This window comes from Scardinius erythrophthalmus, assembly GCF_964197995.2.
Source record: "Scardinius erythrophthalmus genome assembly, chromosome: 2".
NCBI classification, from domain to species: Eukaryota; Metazoa; Chordata; class Actinopteri; order Cypriniformes; family Leuciscidae; genus Scardinius; species Scardinius erythrophthalmus.
The window spans coordinates 13259454-13283586 of NC_138222.1; the positions used below are offsets into that span (position 1 = coordinate 13259454).

Below are 24133 nucleotides of genomic sequence, written 5' to 3' on the forward strand. Positions count from 1 at the left end.
AGAATCACATTTTGTTTTTGTTTTTTAAACAGGTATCACGATTCTGAATAGACAGCTAAACAAACTAACAGAGAATTTACCAGAGGTTCTAACAAAATGTTAATTGCTGTAGCACATTTGCAAAAAAATAAAAATAAAAAAATTATATATATATATATATATATATAAATCGAACCAATTTGAACTGGAACGCCGTGCCCTTGAAATTTCCTCCCCAGACTCTGTCCCCCGCGTTACCCCCCATTCCAGCCCTGAGTTTATGGTCACTGAATGGCTTTTCCGAGGTAAATGTAACATTAAGTGACATTGAAGCTGTTTTATTGACGTCTTTTCATGGTCAGCACATAATCAGTAAGGTCATATTTCATAAGACACAATGAGGTCACAGCACACATTAGGTGAGGTCAGAGGTCAAAATACACTCGCAGAGGACAAAATAACAATAATAATAATAAGTTTAATTTATATAGCGCCTTTCCCAAGCTCAAGGACGCTTCACAATAACAGTAAATAACAAGCAGTTTACACATAAACGGACAATGGACATTTGCCCAGTCCAAGTAATGAGCGATTGCAGTTGCAAATCACATTACATTTGCAATACAAACATAAAAAACAGAGGCAACAAACATTAATTACAGACAGCATGGTGGGCAGTTGGAGTAAAGATGCAATAGATTATTGGTACCTAAGTTAACATTGTGACTGTTAACACACTCTCTGTGAGGTGAGAGGTGACAACACACACTTGGTGAGGTTAGAGGTCAAAACACACATTCAGTAGGGTCTAAGGTATAAACTTTGGAAATGTCAAAATACACTGTGAGGTCAGAACACAAATAGGAAGGTTATATTTCATAAGACACAGTGACGTCAAAGCACACATTTGGTGAGGTCAGAGGTCAAAATATACACTCAGTGAGGTTAAAAGTCAGAGCAGAGCACACTCTCTGTGAAATCAGAGGTAATAGAACACCCTTGATGTCAGAGGACAAAACACACTAGAAGGTCAGAGGTGAAACTGCACACTTGGCGATGTCAAAGGTCAAAACACTGGGTCAGAAGTCACAAAATATATTCTTTGAGGTTAGAGGTTAAAACACTCTCAGTGAGGTGAGAGGTCAAACAAAAGAGGTCAGATGTCAGAAGTCTATGAAGGTAAATGATGCCATACATAATCACATGTGCAGAGTAAGATATGTGGAAGTGTACATAAGATTGTAAGCTTAAATTAAATTTGCATTCGCAAGAGAAGATTTGTAGAGGTGTAAATCGCGTTTCAAGTGCAAAAAAAAAAAATGGTTTGCAGCATTGCAGCATTGTTTGCAGCATCTGTCTTTTAGCTGCGCTTACAGTTTTGGCACGATTCATTTCAATTCAATTCAATTCAGAAAGCTTTATTGGCATGACAAGAAAATACATTTTGTATTGCCAAAGCATTAAAACAACATATCAAAATGATTTAGAGCGACTGAACATCTGAGTATGAATATGAGTAACATCTCTATGTAGAGAAAATAATAATTAATCTAAATAAAAAAGACAATATTATATATATACATATGGCTAGATATAGCAAAACAAATACAACAATTAAAATAATAATAACAACATAAAATCATAATAATAAAAGAAATAAAGAATTATAATTATAACGTTTCCGGTTACTTGACTGTAACCTTGTTCCCTGAGAAAGCGGAACGAGATGCTGCGCTGCTCAGCGCATTGGGAACGTCTTTAGTCGTGACCAGCTGTAAATATTGTGTGTAACACGTCGATAGAATTGACCCGGAGGTAATATAGCCTCGGTCGATGACGTCATCGGCACGCACCCGCAACACGAGGCTATAAATAGATGAGCCACAGGTGCATCGTCAGGATATTTTGTCTGAAGATCAGTCCTGGGACATCTTCCGCACGGTAAAGTAGCGCAGCATCTCGTTCCGCTTTCTCAGGGAACAAGGTTACAGTCAAGTAACCGGAAACGTTCCCTTTCGAAAGCTACAATCGATGCTGCGCTGCTCAGCGCATTGGGAACGAGAATACCCACGCCGCCGTGCTTGGAAATGTCTGGACCCCCACGGTTGTGCAGGTGTGCTCACAAGAACGCAAGAAGGCCTCAGACATTAGCTTGTGATGTTGACTCAAGGACATGAGAGCCCGGAGTGGCATGAACATCCAAACTATAGAATCTTATGAATGTGTGCGGAGAGGACCAACCTGCTGCATCACAAACCTGTTGTAGGGGGGCACCCCTTGCCAAAGCACTAGAAGAGGCGACCCCCCTGGTGGAGTGAGCCCTAAGACCTGTAGGCGAAGCCTGACCGCGCGCCTCATAAGCAAGAGCAATAGCATCCCTGACCCAATGAGACATGGTCTGCTTGGTGGCAGCTGCCCCTCTGTTACTACCACCATAACAGACGAAGAGTTGCTCTGACTTACGCCACTGGCTAGTACGGTGGATGTAAGCCTGAAGAGCACGGACTGGACACAGTCTATGAGATTTCTCCTGCTCCGGCGTTGTGAACGGTGGAGGACAGAAGGCTTCTAGAATGACCAGATGTACAGCCGAAAATGGAACCTTAGGCAGGTAATCAGGATGAGGATGCAAAATCACTTTCACCATTCCTGGGGCAAAGTCTAAGCAGGATGGAGAGATAGCCAGAGCCTGCATATCCCCAATTCTCTTCAAAGAAGTTATTGCCATGAGAAAAACCATTTTTAGAGTCAGAAGTTTATCAGACGCTGATTCTATAGGTTCAAAGGGGGTTTCAACCAGACCCTCGAGAACTATAGCTAAGTCCCATGAAGGGATCTTGGTTTTTATGGGAGGCCTCAGTCGCCTGGCCCCACGAAGGAAGCGAGAGAGCAGAGGGTGTCTCCCGAGTGGCGCCCCGTCAACCAAGGCGTGGCAAGCCGTAAGAGCGGCCACATAAACCTTAAGAGTGGCAGGGCATGTGCCTGTTGATAATTTCTCTTGTATGAAGTCCAGAACTGAAGCAACCTGGCAGTTGACTGGATCTACATTGTGTACAGCACACCATCTTTCAAAAACACCCCATTTACCGGCATAACTTTGTCTAGTGGAGGGAGCCCTAGCACTTAGAATGGTCTCAATAACGGCAGGCGAAAGCCCAGTGTCCCTCAGTTGGTTCCCATCAGGGGCCAAACGTGAAGATTCCACAGGTCGGGCCTGGGATGGAATATCGTGCCCTCCGCCTGAGACAGAAGGTCCCTCCTCTCCGGAATCGCCCATGGCGAGCCGTCGAGGAGAGATATTATCTCCGAGAACCACACTCTGTTCGGCCAACATGGCGCTATCAGTAAGAGACAAGACCCTTGTTGGCGAACTCTGGCTAGAACTCCTGGGAGCAGAGAAACTGGAGGAAACGCATACAGGCGCATATTGGGCCATGTGTGTGCCATCGCATCCAGACCCAGGGGGGCTGGGTGACTCAGAGAGAAGTAGAGGGGACATTGCGCTGTCTGTTGTGAGGCGAAGAGGTCCACTTCCGCTTTGTAAAATTTGGTCCAAATCTGTTTTACTACTTCCGGGTGGAGTTTCCATTCCCCCGTCGGTAGTGTCTGTCTGGACAGTAAATCTGCTCCCACATTCAGATGCCCTGGAATGTATACTGCCCTGAGTGAAAGGAACTTGTCCTGGGCCCAAAGAAAAATCTGCCTCGCTATTCTGTTCAGATTGCGTGAGCGCAGACCTCCCTGGTGATTTAAGTAAGAGACTGCTGCTGTGTTGTCCACCCGCACTAGGACATGTCAGCCCCTCAATTGATGGAGAAAATATTTCAGAGCCAGAAATACGGCCATCAGCTCGAGGCAATTGATGTGCCAATCGAGCTGATGACCCTCCCATTCCCCTTGAGCTGGAGACCGCTAAGACCGCTCCCCAGCCCATCAGGGAGGCGTCCGTCGTTAGCAGTCTGCAACGACACGGTGCCCCTAGAGTGGGACCCAAGGGGAGGAACCGGGGTCTGAGCCACAGAGATAGTGTACGAAGCCCGCGGCGCGTCACTTTTATTTGCCTTTGAGGATTGGCCCTTGGATGAAATCCTCTGGCTTTTAGCCACAACTGAAACGGTCTCATGTGCAACAGCCCCAGAGGAATCACCGTGGATGCTGATGCCATGAAACCTAAAATTTTTTGGTACTGACGAACAGTGCGATCTTGGCCTAGCCTGACTTTGCTCATGGTCTGCCGAATGGTCTCGATTCGAGCGGGAGACAGTTGTGCCCGCATCGTGATCGAATCCCAAACGATCCCGAGATAAGTCGTTCTCTGGGCAGGAGAAAGAACACTTTTCTTGGTGTTGAGTCTCAACCCTAGAGAAACTAGATGAGCTAACACAATGTCTCTGTGTTGGAGCGCCATCTCTCGCGATTGTGCTAGTATTAACCAATCGTCGATGTAATTCAAAATGCGAATGCCCTGGAGTCGTAATGGAACCAGTGCTGCATCCATGCATTTTGTGTATGTGCGGGGTGACAAGGCTAGGCCAAATGGAAGAACCCGAAATTGGTACGCTTCGCCCCCGAAAGCGAACCTCAGGAATTTCCTGTGTTGTAGCAATATTTCTATATGAAAATATGCGTCCTTCAGATCGATCGTGATGAACCAATCGTGATGTTGAATTTGCGTCACGACCGTCTTGACGGTTAACATCTTGAACTTGAGCGCTTTGACTGTACGGTTTAAGCCTCGAAGATCTAAGATTGGATGCACCCCCCCATCCTTTTTGGGAACCAGGAAGTATCTGCTGTAATAGCCTGACTCTCTCTCTGGAAGAGGAACATGTTCTATGGCCTCTTTGCTCAGAAGAGTTTGCAGCTCTTGTGACAGTACGTGCATCAGCTCCGGTTTCACGGAAGTGAAGACCACGCCGTTGAAACGCGGAGGACGACGAATAAATTGGATTCTGTATCCTATCTGTACTGTGCTTAATACCCACGCAGAAATGCCTGGCAGAAGTTTCCACGCTGCCAGACTTTCTGAGAGTGGTATCAATTTTAATACTTCCTTTTGAGGGGATGTTAGATGTTCCGCGTCCTGAATGACGGCAGGAAGCAACGGAACATCTAACATTTCGCTGGAAACCGCTGCCCCCCGAGGCACGAGAGGTGGCGGGGATGGAGTGGTTTTGTGAGGGTAGCGGGAAGGGGCGAGGGGATTTTGAACGCGCCCCATCCCGTGGGGGACTACCCCCACCAGATTGGGCGCCAGACCATCAGGACTTTCGCTTCTTGTTAATAATAGTCCTGAGGTCTGGCTTGGGAGGTTGCTGAGCGCGGCGAGCCTGTCCCCAGTCTCTACGAGGGGGAGCACGCTCCGCCACGCTCTGCTTTTTAACCTCCCTGGCTTTTGAAGGACCGGGGCGGGGCTGGGTGGCAGACGACCCCTCCCCTTGAGTGCAGCGAGGAAGGAACTGAACGAATGCTTCTTCGTGTTTCTTCACCTCTTTAAATCTGGTCACTACGGTGTTCACGGAGTCGCCAAACAAACCAGAGGGAGAAACAGGGGAGTCTAACAGAAACAAACGATCTTTCTCTTTAATACCTGTCAGATTCAGCCACAGGTGCCTCTCCGTGCTGACTAAAGCACTCATTGAACGGCGGATGGCACGGGCCGTTTGCTTGGTCGCACGGAGAGACAGATCTGTGGCTCGACGAAGCTCAGAGAACGCTTCCTCGTCGATGGTACTGCCCACACTCAAATCCTTCAACAGGTCAGCCTGGTACGCCTGTAACACTGCCATAGTGTGCAGCGCAGCACCAGCCTGACCTGCAGCTTGGTAAGCTTTACCCACTAGTGATGATGTTATACGACAAGGTTTAGTGGGGAGGGTAGGTTTCTTTATCGAAGATGCGGCTTCGGGCGAGAGATAGCTCGCGAGCGTCTCTTCAACCCGAGGCATCTCCGTATACCCCCGCGACTTCGCACCCACGATAGTCGAAAAAGTCGACGTCGAAGGCACAAAGACGCGAGAAGTATATGGTTTACTCCATGACTTAGACAGCTCATCATGGAGGTCCTCGAAAAAGGGGAGAGACTGATGTTGTGGTCTCTCCCCCCCGCCACCGGACAGAAACCTATCCTCTAGCTTACTACGTTTGGGGGTCTCTTGTTCGCATGGCCAGTCAAGCTGTAACCTGGCCACCGCGCGAGTAACCACTTCTAGCAATTCCTCGACAGATTTCTTTTCGCGAGAGGAATGCTCAGAGGCTGGCTGCTCGTGATCTGAAGAACCAAGAGATATATCATCCCCCTCGTGAACCGAAGAAGCACCGGAGCGCGCTTCGAGATCACGAGAAGGGATGTTAGGATCTGGTGACGCAGCAAGCGAAAGGGACGGACCCGTCTCTTGCTCGTCATGCAGATCCATACGAGAGCCCCACGATGGTAATGCGGGTGCGAACTGGAAATAGTTCAGACGGAAGCGAAGCATCTTAACTGTGAGCTGGTCACAATGCTCGCACCCGCCTTTCTCTATAGCCAGAACCGCGTGCTCTTCCCCCAAACAAACAAAACAGTAATCGTGTGTATCCAGCTCAGACATGGGACGGGAGCATGGAGGAACACAACGCTTACTGATTTGTTGGCTCATTTCTCTTCCTTTTTTTACTTTTTAAACTCTTTGTTTTAATGTGAGAGAAAAAGATTGAGAATGAGAATTTTTTGCACACTGCCTGACAAAAACTAACTCCTAGCAAAGATCTGAGAACAGATGAGAGTAGAGAGAGTGTTTTTCAACGCACACATGCACAGAATGGTCTGAAGACAAAAGACCTGACGATGCACCTGTGGCTCATCTATTTATAGCCTTGTGTTGCGGGTGCGCGCCGATGACGTCATCGACTGAGGCTAAATTACCTCCGGGTGAATTCTATCGACGTGTTACACACAATATTCACAGCTGGTCACGACTAAAGACGTTCCCAATGCGCTGAGCATCGCAGCATCGATTGTAGCTTTCGAAAGAGAAATAAAAGATTATAATACAGAAATCATGTAACAAATTAACTTAGAATTCCAACATTACATATATTATATACATGATATTAAAACTTAAAAGTATTGTGTGTTAAAAGTACTATTCCCAAAGCGAGAACAATGCTGAACTAAATGAAGATAAATGTCTTGGCATCTAAAATAAAATAAAATAAATTATTGGCATTCTGTGTGTTTATTGAACCAATCAGATAAGAGTAAATCGAGAGTCAGTGAGAACCTAATTTGATTGGCTACATGAAGAAGGACCCGTCTTCCTCCTCACCTTGGAAAAATCAGTTAGTTAGAGAATTGTGCAAAAACTGTATATTCACAACTAAAAGAAAGACAGAACCATACATATCGGGTTATTTTGGGAACTTTTTGCCCTACGTACACAACAAATCATTTAGACATTTGCAAAAGTTTATTTTTACACAAATTTTGGTTTTACGCAGCCAATCTGTTTTGCGGTTCTTAAACTCTTGTTTTCGCTTGCAAATCGCTGTTCACTGGCTTGCAATGCTCTTGGTCGTATTTCACCGGGAAAAAAAATTTGGCAAAAATGTAAGCATGGACAAATGCAAGTCCGAAGAATACAGATCATATTTATTTTGTGTTAGCATGAAGCTGCAATTTCACAATACATGAATTACAGTTACGAATAACAGTAAAATGCAGCAAACCATTTTTCTTATGCTTTAAACTCGATTTACACCTTTACAAAGCTTCTCTTGCGCATGCGATTCTTTATGGCATCATTTTACCTTTATGGTAGTCAAAACACACTGTTGATGAGGTCAGAGCACACACTCACGGTAAGGTCAGAGGTCAAACACACTCTGCAAGCTCTGTCCCAGCTTTGACTGTCAGTTGATGTGTTGTTAGTGTGCCTCTATGGAGTCTGATGTCAGTCTACTGTCTGCTGGTCCTGTCTCACATCACTGTACTGTTGTCTCTTTTCTTTCTTTCTTTCTTTCTTTCTTTCTTTCTTTCTTTCTTTCTTTCTTTCTTTCTTTCTTTCTTTCTTTCTTTCTTTCTTTCTTTCTTTCTTTCTTTCTTTCTTTCTTTCTTTCTTTCTTTCTTTCTTTCTTTCTTTCTTTCTTTGTTCATTTCTTGACTGTGAAGTTGAGCCCTAGTGAAGTGGAGGATGACAGCAAACTGTCGGTAAGTATTGTCCATGTGTATGTGTCTGTGCATTTGTTCATATATGAGTTTGTGCTGTGATACAGGGGCACCGTAATGGGGGGAAGATTAGGATGATTCAGACAGTACGCGCTATTGGGGGCCAACTCTCTCATATCCAGCCCCCCTACAACTTATAGCGAAATTCGACAGAGAAGTTAGCCAGGAGGCCCAGAAACCCCAGCGTTGCCCTTGCTATAATGTAAAGCATGATTCTTGCATTATTACACTCTGTTCCACAATAGAAAAAAAAGACAAAAAAAACTGCCTTCTTTTTTGTTTAGATAGTTTATTGGATGATAGATAGATATATAGATAGATTTACAATTTACTGAGTGTTTGTCTCAGCACAACACACACTCAGCCCTGACACCTGTATGCCTGTGTTATCCAGCAGCTGACTCTTCTGATTGCACTGACATGTTGCTATAGCATCAGCTGCTCTGAAGACCTGCCCTTAACCCTTCCCCCCTATCACCCTGACCGGTCAGGACATCCAGCCTCAGTTTAGAAATCGCCAAATACGCTGCTTCCATAAGATGAGCCATGGTTATACTCCATGAGTGTGCGCTGCCATGCTGTCACTCTGAAGCCTTTATTGTGATGTCAAGTCACCTTTATTTATATAGCACTTTATACAATAAAGATTGTTTCAAAGCAGCTTTACAGTGATGACAGGAAAATTATTCAATGATGCAAACAGAGTTCATTTCAGCTGTACAACAGCTCTAAAGGAAAATAGTGTCGTTGTTCAGCTGAAGTCAGTTCAGTGTTGATTCAGTTCTTTTGTAAAGATCATTAAATTAAATTATTAAATTACTTATTATTATTATTATTATATTACATTAATATAAATTATTCATTTAATTCATTCAATCTATGAAGCAGTTCTGCAGAAAACTCTGATGTCTTCGTCCAGTCACTAGTGTCCATGCAGTCAAATCAATAATACAGTTGAATATAAACTATATTACTTCTTATTAACTATTTACAACCTCCCACTCAATAGTTTCTGAGACTGTTTTAGCCTGGTTTAGATTTTATCTCTCTGATCGCTGCCCGTTTGCCAGAGTGGTTTCAGGCCTGAGATTGGCTCTGACCCTACTGGTGTCCCTCAGGGTTCAATTTCAGGCCCCTTACTTTTTAGCATTTATATATTCCCTCTTGGATTGTTCTTAAGATCACTCAGGGTTAATTATCACTTATATGCAGACGATACTAAGATGTATATCCACTCTAAGCCTGGTGGCTGTAAAATGTGGATTTTTGAGATAAAAACATGGATGACCAAAAATCTTAATAGTGAAAAGACAGCTTCGGTAAGCTGGTTCACTTATTCTAAATGTGGATGGCTCTGTTTTGGAGTTCCAAACTAATTGAAAAAGTTTAGGAGTTATATTAGAAATATTGCTAGACTACGCCCTATGCTCTCCTTTCCTGTGACAGAAAGGCTTATCTATACTTGTTTTTTTTTTTTTTTTTTTTTTTTTTACACATTGACTACTGCAGTGCTCTTCTTGCTGGGTTATATGGGTTATATAAAATAAAAGTTATTATTATATTATACTCTACAGTGATGTCACTGATGTTTCTCCTCCAATCACAGGCCAAACCAAGGCTGCAGAGAGGAGGAAGCTCTGCCTCTTTACACAACAGCCTAATGAGGAACAGCATCTTTCAGCTGATGATTCACACACTTGACCCTCTCAGTGAAGGTAACACACACACACACACACACACACACACACACACACACACACACACACACACACACTCTCTCTCTCTCTCTCTCTCTCTCTCTCTCTCTCTCTCTCTCTCTCTCTCTCTCTCTCTCTCTCTCTCTCTCTCTCTCTCTCTCTCTCTCTCTCTCTATCTACATTAATTAAAAACAGAATCATGCTCTGAATTGCAGAATTATTTCAACAAGTGATTCCCTAACTAACTAACTAACTAACTAACTAACTAATAAATAATGTTACATTTATTTTTTTTATTTTTTTTCCTATTTTCCTATTTTGTGCATGGAGAGTTTTTCATGATAATTATGCACATGATAGATAGATAGATAGATAGATAGATAGATAGATAGATAGATAGATAGATAGATAGATAGATAGATAGATAGATAGATAGATAGATAGATAGATAGATAGATAGATAGATAGATAGATAGATAGATTCTAATTGTATTTTTCTAATTTCTATTACTCCATTACAATACAAAATTAAATATGCTTTACATTCATGAGAAAATGGGGGTGATAATTTCCTGTTTTTCTTCTATTCTGCTATTTATTTGAAATACGTTTCATTTAACACCATTTCTCCTTTCATCTGATACATAAGTTGCTATCAGTTTTATTGTAATAATGAGGAGATGTATTCCTCCATATGTTTCCCTATTGTGAGAGCTAGTGATTTACGACAGATATTTTTGTAGACTGTGTGTCATGGAACTTTCATGTTACATAGGTATTTTATTATGTATTGTAAAGGTGCGGTCACATTAGCAAAATTTTGTCAATTGTCAATAGTGTAGTGATTTTATGTAGCGAAGTACTGTAGATGCCGTGGAGCCGATTGTATTTGATATACTATTATAGTTTTTCATTAATACAATTAAAATTAGTTTGTTTTCATTTAAATTTCAGTTAAAGTTTTTTTGTAATTTTTATTAGCTTTTTTTTATATTTTATACTTTTTTTTTTAATTTAATTGATTTAGTTATTTTAGTACATCCATTTCAACTAAAAGAAAATTAGAAGAGTTGCTTTGGCAACCAAGTGAAATAAAACAAGTTTAAGGTTTTTAATATTTTATTTCAGTTAAAGTTTATTTTATTTCAAGTAACAAAAGGTTTTTTGTTTTTTTTTATGGTTTTAGTTTTATTTAACTATCATAACCCTGTGCATTAATCTGTGTGATGTCAATTTTGCAGCAGTATTAAGCAAGTAGTTTTTGCATCTTGGTTTCAATAAATGCTCTTTTACATTTGTAAGTTATAAGTTCTGAAATTTACAGTATGTTTGGTGTGATAATATAATTTCCAGTTTTATAAAACGCATGTCATAACTTGTATGCCAGAAAATAACTGTTAACAGAGAAAAATGCTCCCACAAAAATGACGCCAGTATCGCCTAACCAGAATGCACCTAACACATTGTTTGCATGTGTTCACACATGGGTTAGGCTGATAAATCACACTCCTGCTGTTGCTAATACATTCACTAAATTATCAGCTTTTGTCATTCTAATATATCAATTGTAAATTATGTGTCCTGAAGTAAAACCAGCTATAAAGTGATTGTTCACCCAAAGATGAAAATTGTCAAAGTAGATGCAATCCAATGTTGTTTTGGACCCCATTGATTTTCATTGTTTTGACCATAGGCTGGCAAATTTGGTACATGCTTGCGTAGGTATGTAACAGTAAAGGAGAATGAATTGCTGACAACATATTTTGTGCAGTTCAGAATCGATTATTTCTTTAAGGAGTCAATAACTTTATTTGTCATGCACTTTGTAAAAAAAAAAAAAAAACACATAATAGGGCCCCTTAAAAAATAAGTTAAATAACAACAAAAAGCAGCTTCAACAAAAGCATACAATTGATTAAAAACCTTGTAGCTCACAGCAGGTTTGTCTTTAAAGTTATCATTAAAAAACGTTTTCTTTTTTGAGAAAATTAATGTTTTTACTTCCAGAACCAGAACTGTTACACTAAATAAGTTGGTGGCATTAGAGGGAGGGGCATTCTCATTTTAGAAAACATTTTGATTGGACCAAATGAGTGAGTGCAGAATGAGTCATCTATACAGTATTTTTGGTCAGTTTAATGCTTCATCAATCTCTGTTTTGGAGTTCAAATCTAAAAGACGGAACTAAAAGCCACAGAACTGATATTTTGATTTAATAGGGTTTTTGAAAGCTTTCGGCTCTTAACTGAAACATTACATTTTAAAAATATCAATTACTTTTTAAAAACATTTATGAGGATTTTAGTAGCACATCTCATCTTTTTATTCACTACATGGCTTTGCACTATAATTACTGTTTTTCCTGCTTTTTTTCTTTTTCATCTCTTTCTCTGTCTCACTCTCTCTCTCTCTTTCTGTTTTTCTCTGTCTGCGGTTTCCTCAGAATTTGCTGACTCTGGTGAGTTATTCTCTAAATCTCATTGTCATCACAGTCACAGCTGACCACCCACGTCACCCCAAAAACACACACACAAACACGTGTCCCTGCTTGTCCCTGCTATCTGTAGTGCTGTTTATTCAATTTCCTCTCAGTATTCAGAGATGAATACTAGATACTGTTTGATTCTTTAAAGTTTCCATGTGTGTTTTTGCTTGCTAGAGCTCCATTTCATGTAACCCATAACCTTAATATCTCCATAACCCCATAGCAAAATGGACACATTTTGTGTTTCTCATTGAAATGTGTGTATGAATAATGACTTTTAACTGTTAATAATTCACAATGACCTTTACTGTTATTATATGCATTTTTCTAGACACATAAACAAAAACCCAGATGATTCGTTTTATTTTAGATTTTCGATTTTTTTTCCCCTCACCCTAACCCTGTGTTTACAGTTTATCCTTGTTTTTTTTTTTAGTTCCTGTAATCTCATTTTTATTATTAAATTATTCAGATTACAGTTATCCACTTTATGATACATTACCTGGGTTACGCATATTTCTCACACAGGCAGAGCCGCAAAAAAAGCAAAAGTGTCTTTTTTGTTTCACATTGATTTATTTATTTATATAGCACTTTTCACAATACACATTGTTATATGCAAGGCAGCTTTACATTAAATCATAATGTTAATGTTTATAATATCTTAATGCCTTATAGTTGCAATTAGTGGATTAGAGCTGTGCTTTAATATAGTTTACATTTTGCAATGATATAAACAAACAGTTGAGATTTGCTATATATCGCCCTACGTGAGTATACTGTATTTAAATAAATTTGGATATAATAATATATATCTCACTTAATATTTTGTAATATGTTGTGTATGTTTCATATCTCTGCCTGTGATAATTAAAAAGAGACTTCAAGAAAACATCCCGGGTTATGAATGTAACCATGGTTCCCTGAGAAGGGGAACAAGACACTGCGTCCTAGGATTTGGGGAATGCCTCAGTGTGACCAGTGTCTGAATCATGCGTCTAAACATGATAATAACATTGGCTGGCAACAGCAATCACTACAGGTGCGGCCAGAGTATAAAAGGGCGCCTGTAGAACACGTTAACAATTTCTTTTATCTGAAGGAGATGTCGTCAGCTATTCCCGAAGCATGGCAACCGGTTGTAGTGTCTCATTCCCCTTCTCAGGGAACCACGGTTACATCCGTAAACCGAGACGTTGCCTTACTAAATGGGAGCTTGCACTGCGTCCTAAGACACTTTGGGGGATGGATGCAGCTGGATGGATGCAGCTGTGACAGCATTCATGCTAAAGGAATGAATGCTGTAACAGCTGACATAAAGTCAATGACTCCACAGAGCTAGGACCAGAGTCACAATTCCCTGTCCTAAATGGTACGCGCACCAGCGGCTATCCTGAGAGCTCAGGGCCTGGTATTCTTCTGAACACCTTTAAGGGAATATGGCGAAGGATAAGGATTATCCTGCCTGCCACTTCAGGGGGCACTATACCCCTGATGAGTGGAGGTCTCAGGAAAACCACTCTCAAAACAAGAGGAGACCTAGCAACACTCTAAAAAAATGTCAAGGAGGCACACAGAGAGCCAACGACCTGGTATAGTATCTGAGGGGAGCTCTACGAATGGAGGCCTCAGCAGGAATACTCTCTAAAATTAGAGGAGACCTAACTTACCAAAGAGGCTCACAAAAGAGCCTGACAACTCAATACTGCTATCCAGGCAGAGCTCTGAAGAAGACTCTCTAAGGCAAGAGGAAGCCTATCAATGCCCACCTTGAAGACAATTATCAAGGGAGGCTCAAAAAGAGCTTACAAACCCGTCCGCTGCCTCCACGGAGCTCTCAGAGCAAAGACTTCAGCAAAACGACCCCCCCATAGCAAGAGGAAGCCTAAGTACGCTCTACCCTAACACAGTGTCCTAATCAGACGCGATGCGATAAGATTCCAGCAACAAATAATTTGTCTGTCCACACTAGACGGGACGCGACTGCGAGATGCGCCGAAATCAATCAAAACCCACAGCCAATCAGAACAGCGTGTGGGCGGAGTCTCGCCGCAAGAGCACAGCACTAGAGAGTAATCTTGACAGCAATCGCAAGAAAATGGATAAGTAGGCTACATAATCAAATTCACAAATATAACACCATTTAAACATTATTAAAAATACATAGGCTACTGAGTCACTAAAACAATCTTTGTCAAAGAATACACTTGTTTGTTCACAGTTTGAACGTTCTTGTTTCCACTTGTTTAATTTCAATATCTGAGGTGAATTATCCATTGTTGCTTTTACAGCTACAAAGCTGGGAGCACTAAATAAATATTCAAAGTCACATTGCATGCTTTTAACATTAAATAAAGCACATAAAGAGTACCTGAGATTATCATTGCCACACTTTGTGTTTGTTGTTCCAGCCGCCACGTTGCAGAAAAATAGAAACCATTTCTAAAATAGAATCGTTGCGTGTCGCGGCTGGTCGTACAACTGGAAGGGTTTGTCCAAGTCGAACAGACCACTTCCTGTTGGTGTCCAGAGACCAGAAGAGCTCAGAACCTTCTGTGGTCGGCAGATCACAAGAAAGTATAAGAGGGCTTGGCAAAAGTGCTAGCCATGCCATTATAAATGCTCAACTGAGACTCCCACAACAAAACCAATTCCATGATGAGTCTACAGCCTGTGAGGCAGCAACAGATACAACCACGTTCTGAGCCTCCACTCTGTGAGGAAAGAGACATTAACAAACACTAAGTTCAGAGTTTGTGTCCAGCGAGACAGTAACATCTACAGGACATCCTGAGTCTCCATGCCAGAGAGACAAAAGCAGACTGACCAAGTCTTCTGGCCCAGAGAGGCAGAAGACACATGCACAGAGAAACATTTGCAACAAGGTTAAGCTCAGGAAAGCAAACCTTCACTTCAAGGTTCCTTTGTCTGTGTTCCAAATTAAGGACCTTCTGCACATACTTAAGGGCATTATCTGCGTGTTCCAGATTTTAGGAACCTTGTGTGCTCCATGAGATCAGCATCCAACAGAGCTTCATGTTCAAAGTTGTTAAAACATATTCCAGCTCTTTTACCCTCTGCATTGTCACCCAGCACAACCAGTGGAAGACGTTCCCGCCATCAGACTGCTCACTCGACCACATGTAAATATCACTTTACCAACCCCACTTTCCAGAGACCTTGGCATTGTTGTTTATTATCAGTATATGATTTTTCCATTTTCCATTAGAGGTAATATAGCTGATGCTAGTTAATAACAAATAATCTTTCATTTATTTGTTTGATGCATAATAAGGTTATCCACCTTATTAGTTTCAAAGGAACAACAGTTTATCTTTCCATAAGATAACGTCACTCTTCCATAACCACATCCAACTTAATCACTTGTATTTTATGCATCTTATGCACTTTATTCCTTTATCATTCATTGTATTCATTTAGTAGTTGTGTTAGTTATTCTTGTTTATCTTTTGTTAATAAAATTTATATTATTAAACTTGTGTCTTCCTTGTAATGATAATACAGAAGAGGCTCTACAAGATAACAATCTCACCAATCTTTCAGATAAATCAGCTGAACAACTCCCTCCACTTTACATTAATGTGGTGACCAATCACTACATTACTTAGAGTCCTTGGATGAGCGAAAGTAAAATAACTTTATGGGAATCCTACTATTAAAGGGTAGTTCACCCAAAAATGACAATTCTGTCAGTAATTACTCACCCTCATTTTGTTCCAAACCCAGAAGACCTTTTTTCATTTTTCAGAACACAAATTAAGATATTTTTGATCCAAGAGCTTTCTGAACCCCCAATAGATAGCAACGTCATAACACTTTCAAGGCCTAGATGTAACGGTGTGGTGCAGGCAGAAGAAGACCAAGAAGAGTCCAATGCAAACTTTTACTCACAATATAAATCAAACTGGTACATAGAAGACGGGCAGAGGGTTCACACACATAATACGAAGTAGATCGGACAAAGACTGACTGAACAGATGGAACTTTAATACAAACACAGATGAACACTGATTAACAGAACACAGGTGATACAAATGATGATGACTAAACAGGTGACAACTGAACTGACAATGACAGTAACCATGGATACAAAGGAGTGGTGGGAAAAGAACAAAGGAGAACAGGAACCAATCAAAATTCAAACTGAAAGTCCAAACAAACACTGACACATGACAGTACCTCCCCCTCCCAGAAGGCGCGACCTCGCGCCGTAGACCAACTGCGGAGGGAGGGAGGGGGGTTCAGGAGGAGGACGAAGAGCAGGTGAAGAGCAGACAGAAGGCAGGAGGGACCAGGGCAGAGCAGATGGTGCAGGCAGCCAGGGCGGAGCAGGCTGTGCATGCAGCCAGGGCGGAGACGACAGAGGGAGGAGCCATGATGGAGAAAGGACTGACAACTCCAGGGGGCCGACTGACGGAGGCGGAGCAGGTGGTAGTGGAGACCCGGATGTAGCCGGAGAGCCGACGAGCCAAGGCAATTCTGAGGATCCCAAGGAACATAGCGGTGCCAACAGCTCTGGCGACCAAGGCGCAGGCAGGGATCCAGAAGGCCACGGTGTAGCCGGAGCGACAGAGGACCAAGGTGGAGCTGGAGGGAGTAAGGAGCCCAACGGAGCCAGAGGGATGAAATGACGAGGCAAAGCCAGAGGAGATTAATACCGAGGTGAGGGCAGCCCGACGAACAACCAAGGAAGAGCCGGAGGGACGAGGGAGCCCAGCGGAGCTGGTGGACTGATGGGTCACGGGGAGGTTGGAGCCAAGGTTGAGCTGATGGATTGATGGGCCAAGGTAGAGTCCTGGTCGCGGAGGTTGGAGGCGAAGACCGGGTATCCACCGACCAGGCTGGAGCTGCAGCCTGGCAGACCCACGGCAACCCCACCTCCCCGAAGGTGGTTTGAGGAGCTGAGGGGATGACAGGCAGTGGCGGGAGAAGGGTTGAGAGGTGATAGATGGGAGGAGGTGGGAGAGGGAGGCTGGGTGAGAATTCAGGAACCGATTCTGGCTCGGGGACAGATACAGTTCTTGGAGCAGGAACAGGTCTAAGAACATTAACAGTTCTTGGGGAAGGAACAGGTTGAGGAACAGAATGGGGAACAGGTATTGGCATGGCGGCAGCCATCCTGGCTGAGAGCTCAGGCGGTGAGGCGGCAGCCATCTTGGCTGAGGGCTCAGGCGGCGAGGCAGCAGCCATCTTGGTTGAGGGCTCAAGCGGTGAGGCAGCGGCCATCTTGGCTGAGGGCTCAGGTGGCGAGGTGGCGGCCATCTTGGCTGAGGGCTCAGGCTAGGCAGGCATGACGTGAAGAACCCTTGGGTCTGGCTGTGTTCCGGATCAATGCACAATGCTCTCCAGACACCAGATGACAATCTCCCTCCAGTCCAGTCCGGTGGTGTCAGGGAGGTCGATGGGATGGTTAAATGTGGCCCCAATCCGGAACAAGGTCCTCAGGCTCTCGTCGTCGAGGGCACTGGTGACGGCAAGGCAGCAAAAGTCCTTGATAAATGAAAAAAAGTTTTGTCTCTCTTGAGCCATGCCGATCATTTTTACCCTATCATCCATTTTGGGCAGTTCCAATCTTCTGTCACGGTGTGGTGCAGGCAGAAGAAGACGAAGAAGAAGAGTCAAAAGTTCCAATGTTTGGAACTTTTACTTTTACTCACAATATGAATAAAACTGGTACATAGAAGACAGGCAGAGGGTTCACACGCACGCACGCACGCACGCACGCACGCACGCACGCACGCACGCACGCACGCACGCACGCGCGCACACACACACACACACACTACAACATATATCGGACAAAGACTGACTGAACAGACCTTAATACCTAACAGGACCTTAAATACAAACACAGATGGACACTGATTAACATCATCAACGTCATTTGTATCACCTGTGTTCTACAAGTGATACAAATGACCATGATGACTAAACAGGTGACAAAATTGAACTGATAATGACAGTAACCATGGATACAAAGGAGTGCAGGAACCAATCAAATTTCAAACTGAAAGTCCAAACAAACACTGACACATCGTTATTGTAGTCCATGTGACTAAAGTGGTTCAACCTTAATGTTATGAAGCTAAGAGAATACTTTTTGTGCGCAAAAAAAAAAACCCACTTTATTCAACAATTTATTCTCATCCCTGTCAGTCTTCGTGCTGTTCACGTGAGCACCACGATGCATGTGTGTGGTGCTCATGCAGGATCAGGCCAAAACTGAACCGGCGTTCTGAAGTAGAGTTAACTATGTGAAAAGCGGCAGCGACTGACAGGGAAGAGAAGAAATTGTTGAATAGTCATTATTTTTTTATTTTTTTTATGCACACAAAAATATTCTCGTCGCTTCATATCATTAAGGCTGAACCACTTTTGTCACATGGACTATTTTAACAATGTCTTAACCACTTTCAAGGCCCAGAAAGGTAGTAATGACGTTGCTGATATCAAAAATATCTTAATTTGTGTTCCGAAAAATAAACAAAGGTCCTCCGGGTTTGGAACGACATGAGGGTGAGTAATTAATGACAGAAATTTCATTTTTGGGTGAACTAACCCTTTAAGGATTCGACTTACACTCAACCATGAGGACAATGTCTAAAGGGGAGCTAGCTGCGACCACTTGGAAATATTTTTGTAGGATCTCAAGACCCTAGACACTCTGCCTTACGACAAAGAAGGGTTTGCAAACTGGGGCGAAAAAACTTCTTCCTGTTGTGTTCTTGAGATCGAAAGAGCTCATCCCAGGGACTGGGGGACCCTGCTTTAAGAACTGACTCAGGGGAACGGTTCTGCTCTTCAGTCAAACCCAAGGAAAAATTGGCTCCCTAGACACTCACGAAGGTCCCTACGGCGAGGAAGGGTTCGCAAATAAGGGTGAAAAAAATATTCCTGTTGGGTTCCAGATATCGCCACCACTGAGCATTGCTATTGTGCAGGCCAGCGGAGGGGGCAGATCTAAAAATAACACCTGCCTGCACTCTCTCTACATCTAATTCCACAGAATTAGGCCTTACACTTTAGTAAGACCGGAAGGGGAAATAAATCTCATAAGACTTTCCCTTTGCTCCGCCCACCACCTCCGTGATCGAACCTGCCTGCTGCTATGGCGGGCCTCAGGTGGGAACAACGTAAAAGCTTCTTACCTCTTGTCTCTTTCAGTCAGTCTCGCGAAGGCATCACAAAGAGCACCTTACAATGAGCGCATTCAGTTCCCAAACACATAACACATCCTTACCCAACACATTACACACAAGTTGTGTGTCCTCAAGTGTCATCTCTGATATGGAGGTACATACTTCCTAAAACGCTTGGCTGAGTGATCGTCTTCACACATACATAAACAAACGGATCCTGAAGACAAAATAAATTGTTGACGTGTTCTACAGGTGACCTTTTATACTCTGGACGCACCGGTACTGACGTCATAGGCTGTCGCCGGCCAATGTTATTGTTGTGTTTAGACATGTGCTTCAGACACCGGTCACGCTGGAGGCATTACCCAAAGCGTCCTAGAATGCAGTGCGCAGCTGAAATATGCCAGAAGTGCATGGTGCGATTGTGGCTTGTGTCTTTGAGTAAAATCATTTAAAATTCGTTTAGCAAAAACAGTCTCAGTGAAATGTAAAATTCCTATTTGAAATAGGTCATACAGAATAAGATATTAAAATGTGCTTTTATAAGTACTAATACACAGCCAATATCCTAAAATGTATGCTAATAAGCAACTAGTTAATATTGAGAATTGGACCCTAATCTAGTGTTACCAGACATTCTATCACTGATCTTTACTCCATAGCAATCCATTTTTTTAATGTAATTTGTAAATATGCCCATGCTTCTATACTGTCTGCAAGATATTTATTCATTTTGGTCTAAATATGACCATTTCCAAATAAGAAAGGGACCCATTTCATAGAATAACCCTGCTAGAGATTTTTTCAAAATTGAAACACTTTAAAGGCCAAATCAGTAATTGAACATTATTAGTTGCTCATCTATACTTTCAATATCATTTCAAGGTATTCAGTTCCACTTATGCATAACAGTATATTTGGGTTAATCATATGAACGCTAGCAGTGTTGGTACATTACTAAGTAATCAATTACTGTAATTTAATTACTTTTCCCTTGAAAAAGTAAAGTAAGGGATTACTCTTCTGCAATTTAATTACAGTTTATTATGATGTTGATTAAATTATGATGATTAAAATACTGTATAGACTATAGAACAATTCTATATAAAACAATAGTGGATTTATGATCAAAATATAACTATTAACGTTAAAAATTATGTTTTTAATATATAACCCTTTTCCTTTAAATACTTTGGTCAGTTCAAGAATAATTCATGCAATTTTATATGATTTCTTTGAAAGAATTAAAAGAGCAGTTTAATGTCCATCCTTGCGTAGTTCAACTGGTCTATTCAACTGGTGTATTCAACTGCACTATTTTGCTTCTATAAAACTGTTAATTTAAAACATGAATATATGGAACAATGAAAAGAAAGATCCAAGCTTTTCGGTAGGTGAAATTTGTAGATAAAAAAAAATTCTGTTTAGCAACTTAACCAGAATAAAAATTTTAAAAAAGCATTCATTTATACTGCATCGTAAATACAGATATAGTCCAGATAGCTGATTGTGACATTGCAAGCTGACTGCTAAGTAGCTAGCTACAGTATATCAAGTGACTATGCCTGTCGTCATGGCAACCAGGAAACAGAAAAATAAACACTGACTCGCCTGAAGTTACAATTGAACATTGACTTAAAGAAACACTCCACCCATTTGCATTAAGCTTTGCATTGTTAGAAACCCAGTCTACTATTGAATGGTCGTGCAACACTCTGTCATTTTCCCCTGAGACGGGAGAAATCCGTATTTACCTCTTACACTTCCTCCCACAATGACGCAAAAATCATCATTTTGCGTCATTGTCGGAGGAAGTGTAAGAGGGGCGGATTTCTGTTGAGACTACAAGCACTAGTTCCCACCCTTTCAAACCCGCCCATAGGGGGTTGGACCTAATGCGCTAACAGACCTATCACAGATCAGTGCCAGTGCGTTTGATTTCCAATGCCATCCTCTTTTTCCCAGACATGTCCAGCCGTCGAGATCGTCCAAAATGTCCGGGATTCGGCTTTTGCTTTCTGCGGTCGCCATTCATTGTTTACATGCACACCTTTTGTTTCAATCTAGCTGAATTCATTCCGATTGGTGAATCTGAATGTAGTGTTTACATGAACGCTAAACAAGTGATCGGTTGATGTGCGTTTTAACATTGCTAAGAAAATTCCCGCTCATCCGTGAGAGATGCGAGACCGGCGCGTCTCAGTAATGACGCCACCGGCCTCGCGCCGTTCTCCTGCGCCCCTCAGCCTCGTCCTGCTCGCCACAGTAAACATGATGAATGGCGACTGTAGAACGCAAAAGCTGAATCCCGGACATTTTGGGCGATCTCGAAATCCAGGGCAAACTCATCACGGAGACTCGCTAGTAGCTTAGCTTTGTTGTTTTCAACTGCCCTCTCTTACCGGTAGGCGTGGCTTGGGAGTGGCCTCCTAGGGCAGCGAAGCAAGTGCATTCTGGGAGTTGTTGTCTTTCATCCACATAAGCCAAAAATACATTTTCTGGCTTTCTTAGTCTAGAAAGCTCCAAATTCAAAAATAATTTCACATTTCTTCTACATAAATGACCTATTTTAAATACACATTCATCTTTCCAGAGGTGAAGTATCCCTTTAATTATGTTTGAAAGTCATACACTTTTACAGCAGTGAATTAGGAAATAAGTTTTATCCATTAAGTTTTTGCCACCTCATTGATAAGTACATTAAGAAAATGTTAAATGTTCTGAATATTGGACAATGAAACTGAAACACTGGCTAATATAGTGTTGGAGGTTTCACACCTATATGCGCAGCCAGGAGGCCAATATTCCTTCAGTAAGAGCAGAGTGTGAAGGTTGAATTAGCAGAGTAATAGCACAGCTGTGCATACGATATTGCAATCCACACAACATAATGGCCAACATATCAGAGTTCAAAAGAGGACAAATTGTTGGTGCATGTCTAACTGGCTCATCTGTGACCAGGACAGCAAGTAATGTCCACAAAAAAATACCACCACAAAGGACGAACCACAACCAACGGGAGTAAATGTCAAGGCAAGAGGAAGCTGTCTGAAAGGGATGTCCATGTACTAATCCCGATTGAATCCAAAAAGCATAAAACCATAAAACTGTCCAACTAACTGCATAATTAAATGCGCACCTCACCTCTCCTGTTTCCACCAAAACTGCTCATCGGGAGCTCCACAGAGTCAATATTCATGGTTGGGCTGCTATTGCCAAACCTTTGGTCACTTGTGCCAATGCTAAATGTTGGGCTGTGGTCAATGTGAAACATGAACTGTTCTCTGATGAGTCCACCTTCACCTTCACTTGAAGTTACAGCGAGAAGAAGCCTCATAGAGCCTTAACACCCGGACGGTTGTGTGCCCAGAGTGAAGCATGGTGTGAATCAGTGATGGTTTGGGCTGCAATATCATGCCATTTCCTACTGAGCTTGATGGGAGCATCGTTACCAAGGACTACTGAACCATTCTGGAGGACCATATGCATCTAATGGTTCAAACATCGTACCCTAAAGGGAGTGGTGTGTATCAGCATGATAATGCACAAATACACACAACAAGACTTACGGAATGGTTTGATGAACATTAAAGTGAAGGTGAACATCTCCCATGGCCTGTACAGTCACCAGATTTAAATATTTTTGAGCCACTTTGGGGAATTTTGGAGGAGCAAGTTAGAAAATGTTTTCCTCCACCAGCATCACATAGACACTGGCCACTGTTCTGGAAGAAGAATGGCTCAATACTCTCTGGCCACTGTGAAGGACTTGTATCTGTCATTCCTAAGATTAATTGATCCTCCTCCTCTTATCAAACCACAAATCAATCAATGATTTAACTAGTTTTATCGGATGAAACAGCCTCAACATTCCCAACACGACTGATGAGGTAAACAGCAGAAACATTGTGCCATGACCTAGTTAGAAGACTATAAATCCCCTAATCACCACCCTTACAAACATTTAAATGTACTGTAGTAATTTACCATGGTTTGGGCAGAAATATGTAATATTTATATTGAATACTATGTGGGTAGAGGAATATATAATTCAGTGTGTGTATAGTTTCTACCTGTGTTTAGGCATTTATTTATACAGTGGTAGTGTAGTGAGTAGCCATGCATGGTATTACCTGTGGTTACCAAGTCTCACTGTCAGAATTTTTAATTTAAGCCTATAATAATTATAAAAAAAATAATTCTTACCAATAGCTATGAGCTTGTATAATTTATATATTTGCACACAGCTGTAAATAAGTTATTTATTATGGTCTTATAAATCTGCATACTGTTGGGTACCACATTTCCAAGTAAATACAATATTTTTTTTAGGTTTACTTTAGCTTATTTATTAATACTGTTATGTTTCAATAAGTAACAAATAATGTTTCAATAGGCTAAATCAGCTAAACCCACCGCCCTCCTCAACTTTTCGATTTAAAAATCCAGCCCTCAAATGAAGCTAATTGAATAGCCCTGCTCTTCACCATATACACTGATAAATTATTGTGGTCTAAAACCAGGTGTCAGGTTTGGGTTTTATTGTCCAACAATTGTCCCTGTGACAGTGTTTTTTTTTTTTTGTAGTTTTGGGTCATTGGGTCAC

The 24133-nt window shown here is 41.9% G+C and overlaps 1 protein-coding gene across 1 annotated transcript in view; it reads left to right on the top strand.

The window, feature by feature from the left end:
• Window positions 1–24133, top strand: part of LOC308704790 (solute carrier family 24 member 2) — a gene marked incomplete at both ends in the record, with an annotated part of 129183 nt that overhangs the window by 60692 nt on the left and 44358 nt on the right. Inside the window, 3 exons of the mRNA XM_081389362.1 lie at window positions 8129–8167; window positions 9792–9900; window positions 12326–12340. Coding sequence (XP_081245488.1) covers window positions 8129–8167; window positions 9792–9900; window positions 12326–12340 — 163 coding nt within the window. The remainder of the gene's footprint in view (window positions 1–8128; window positions 8168–9791; window positions 9901–12325; window positions 12341–24133) is intronic.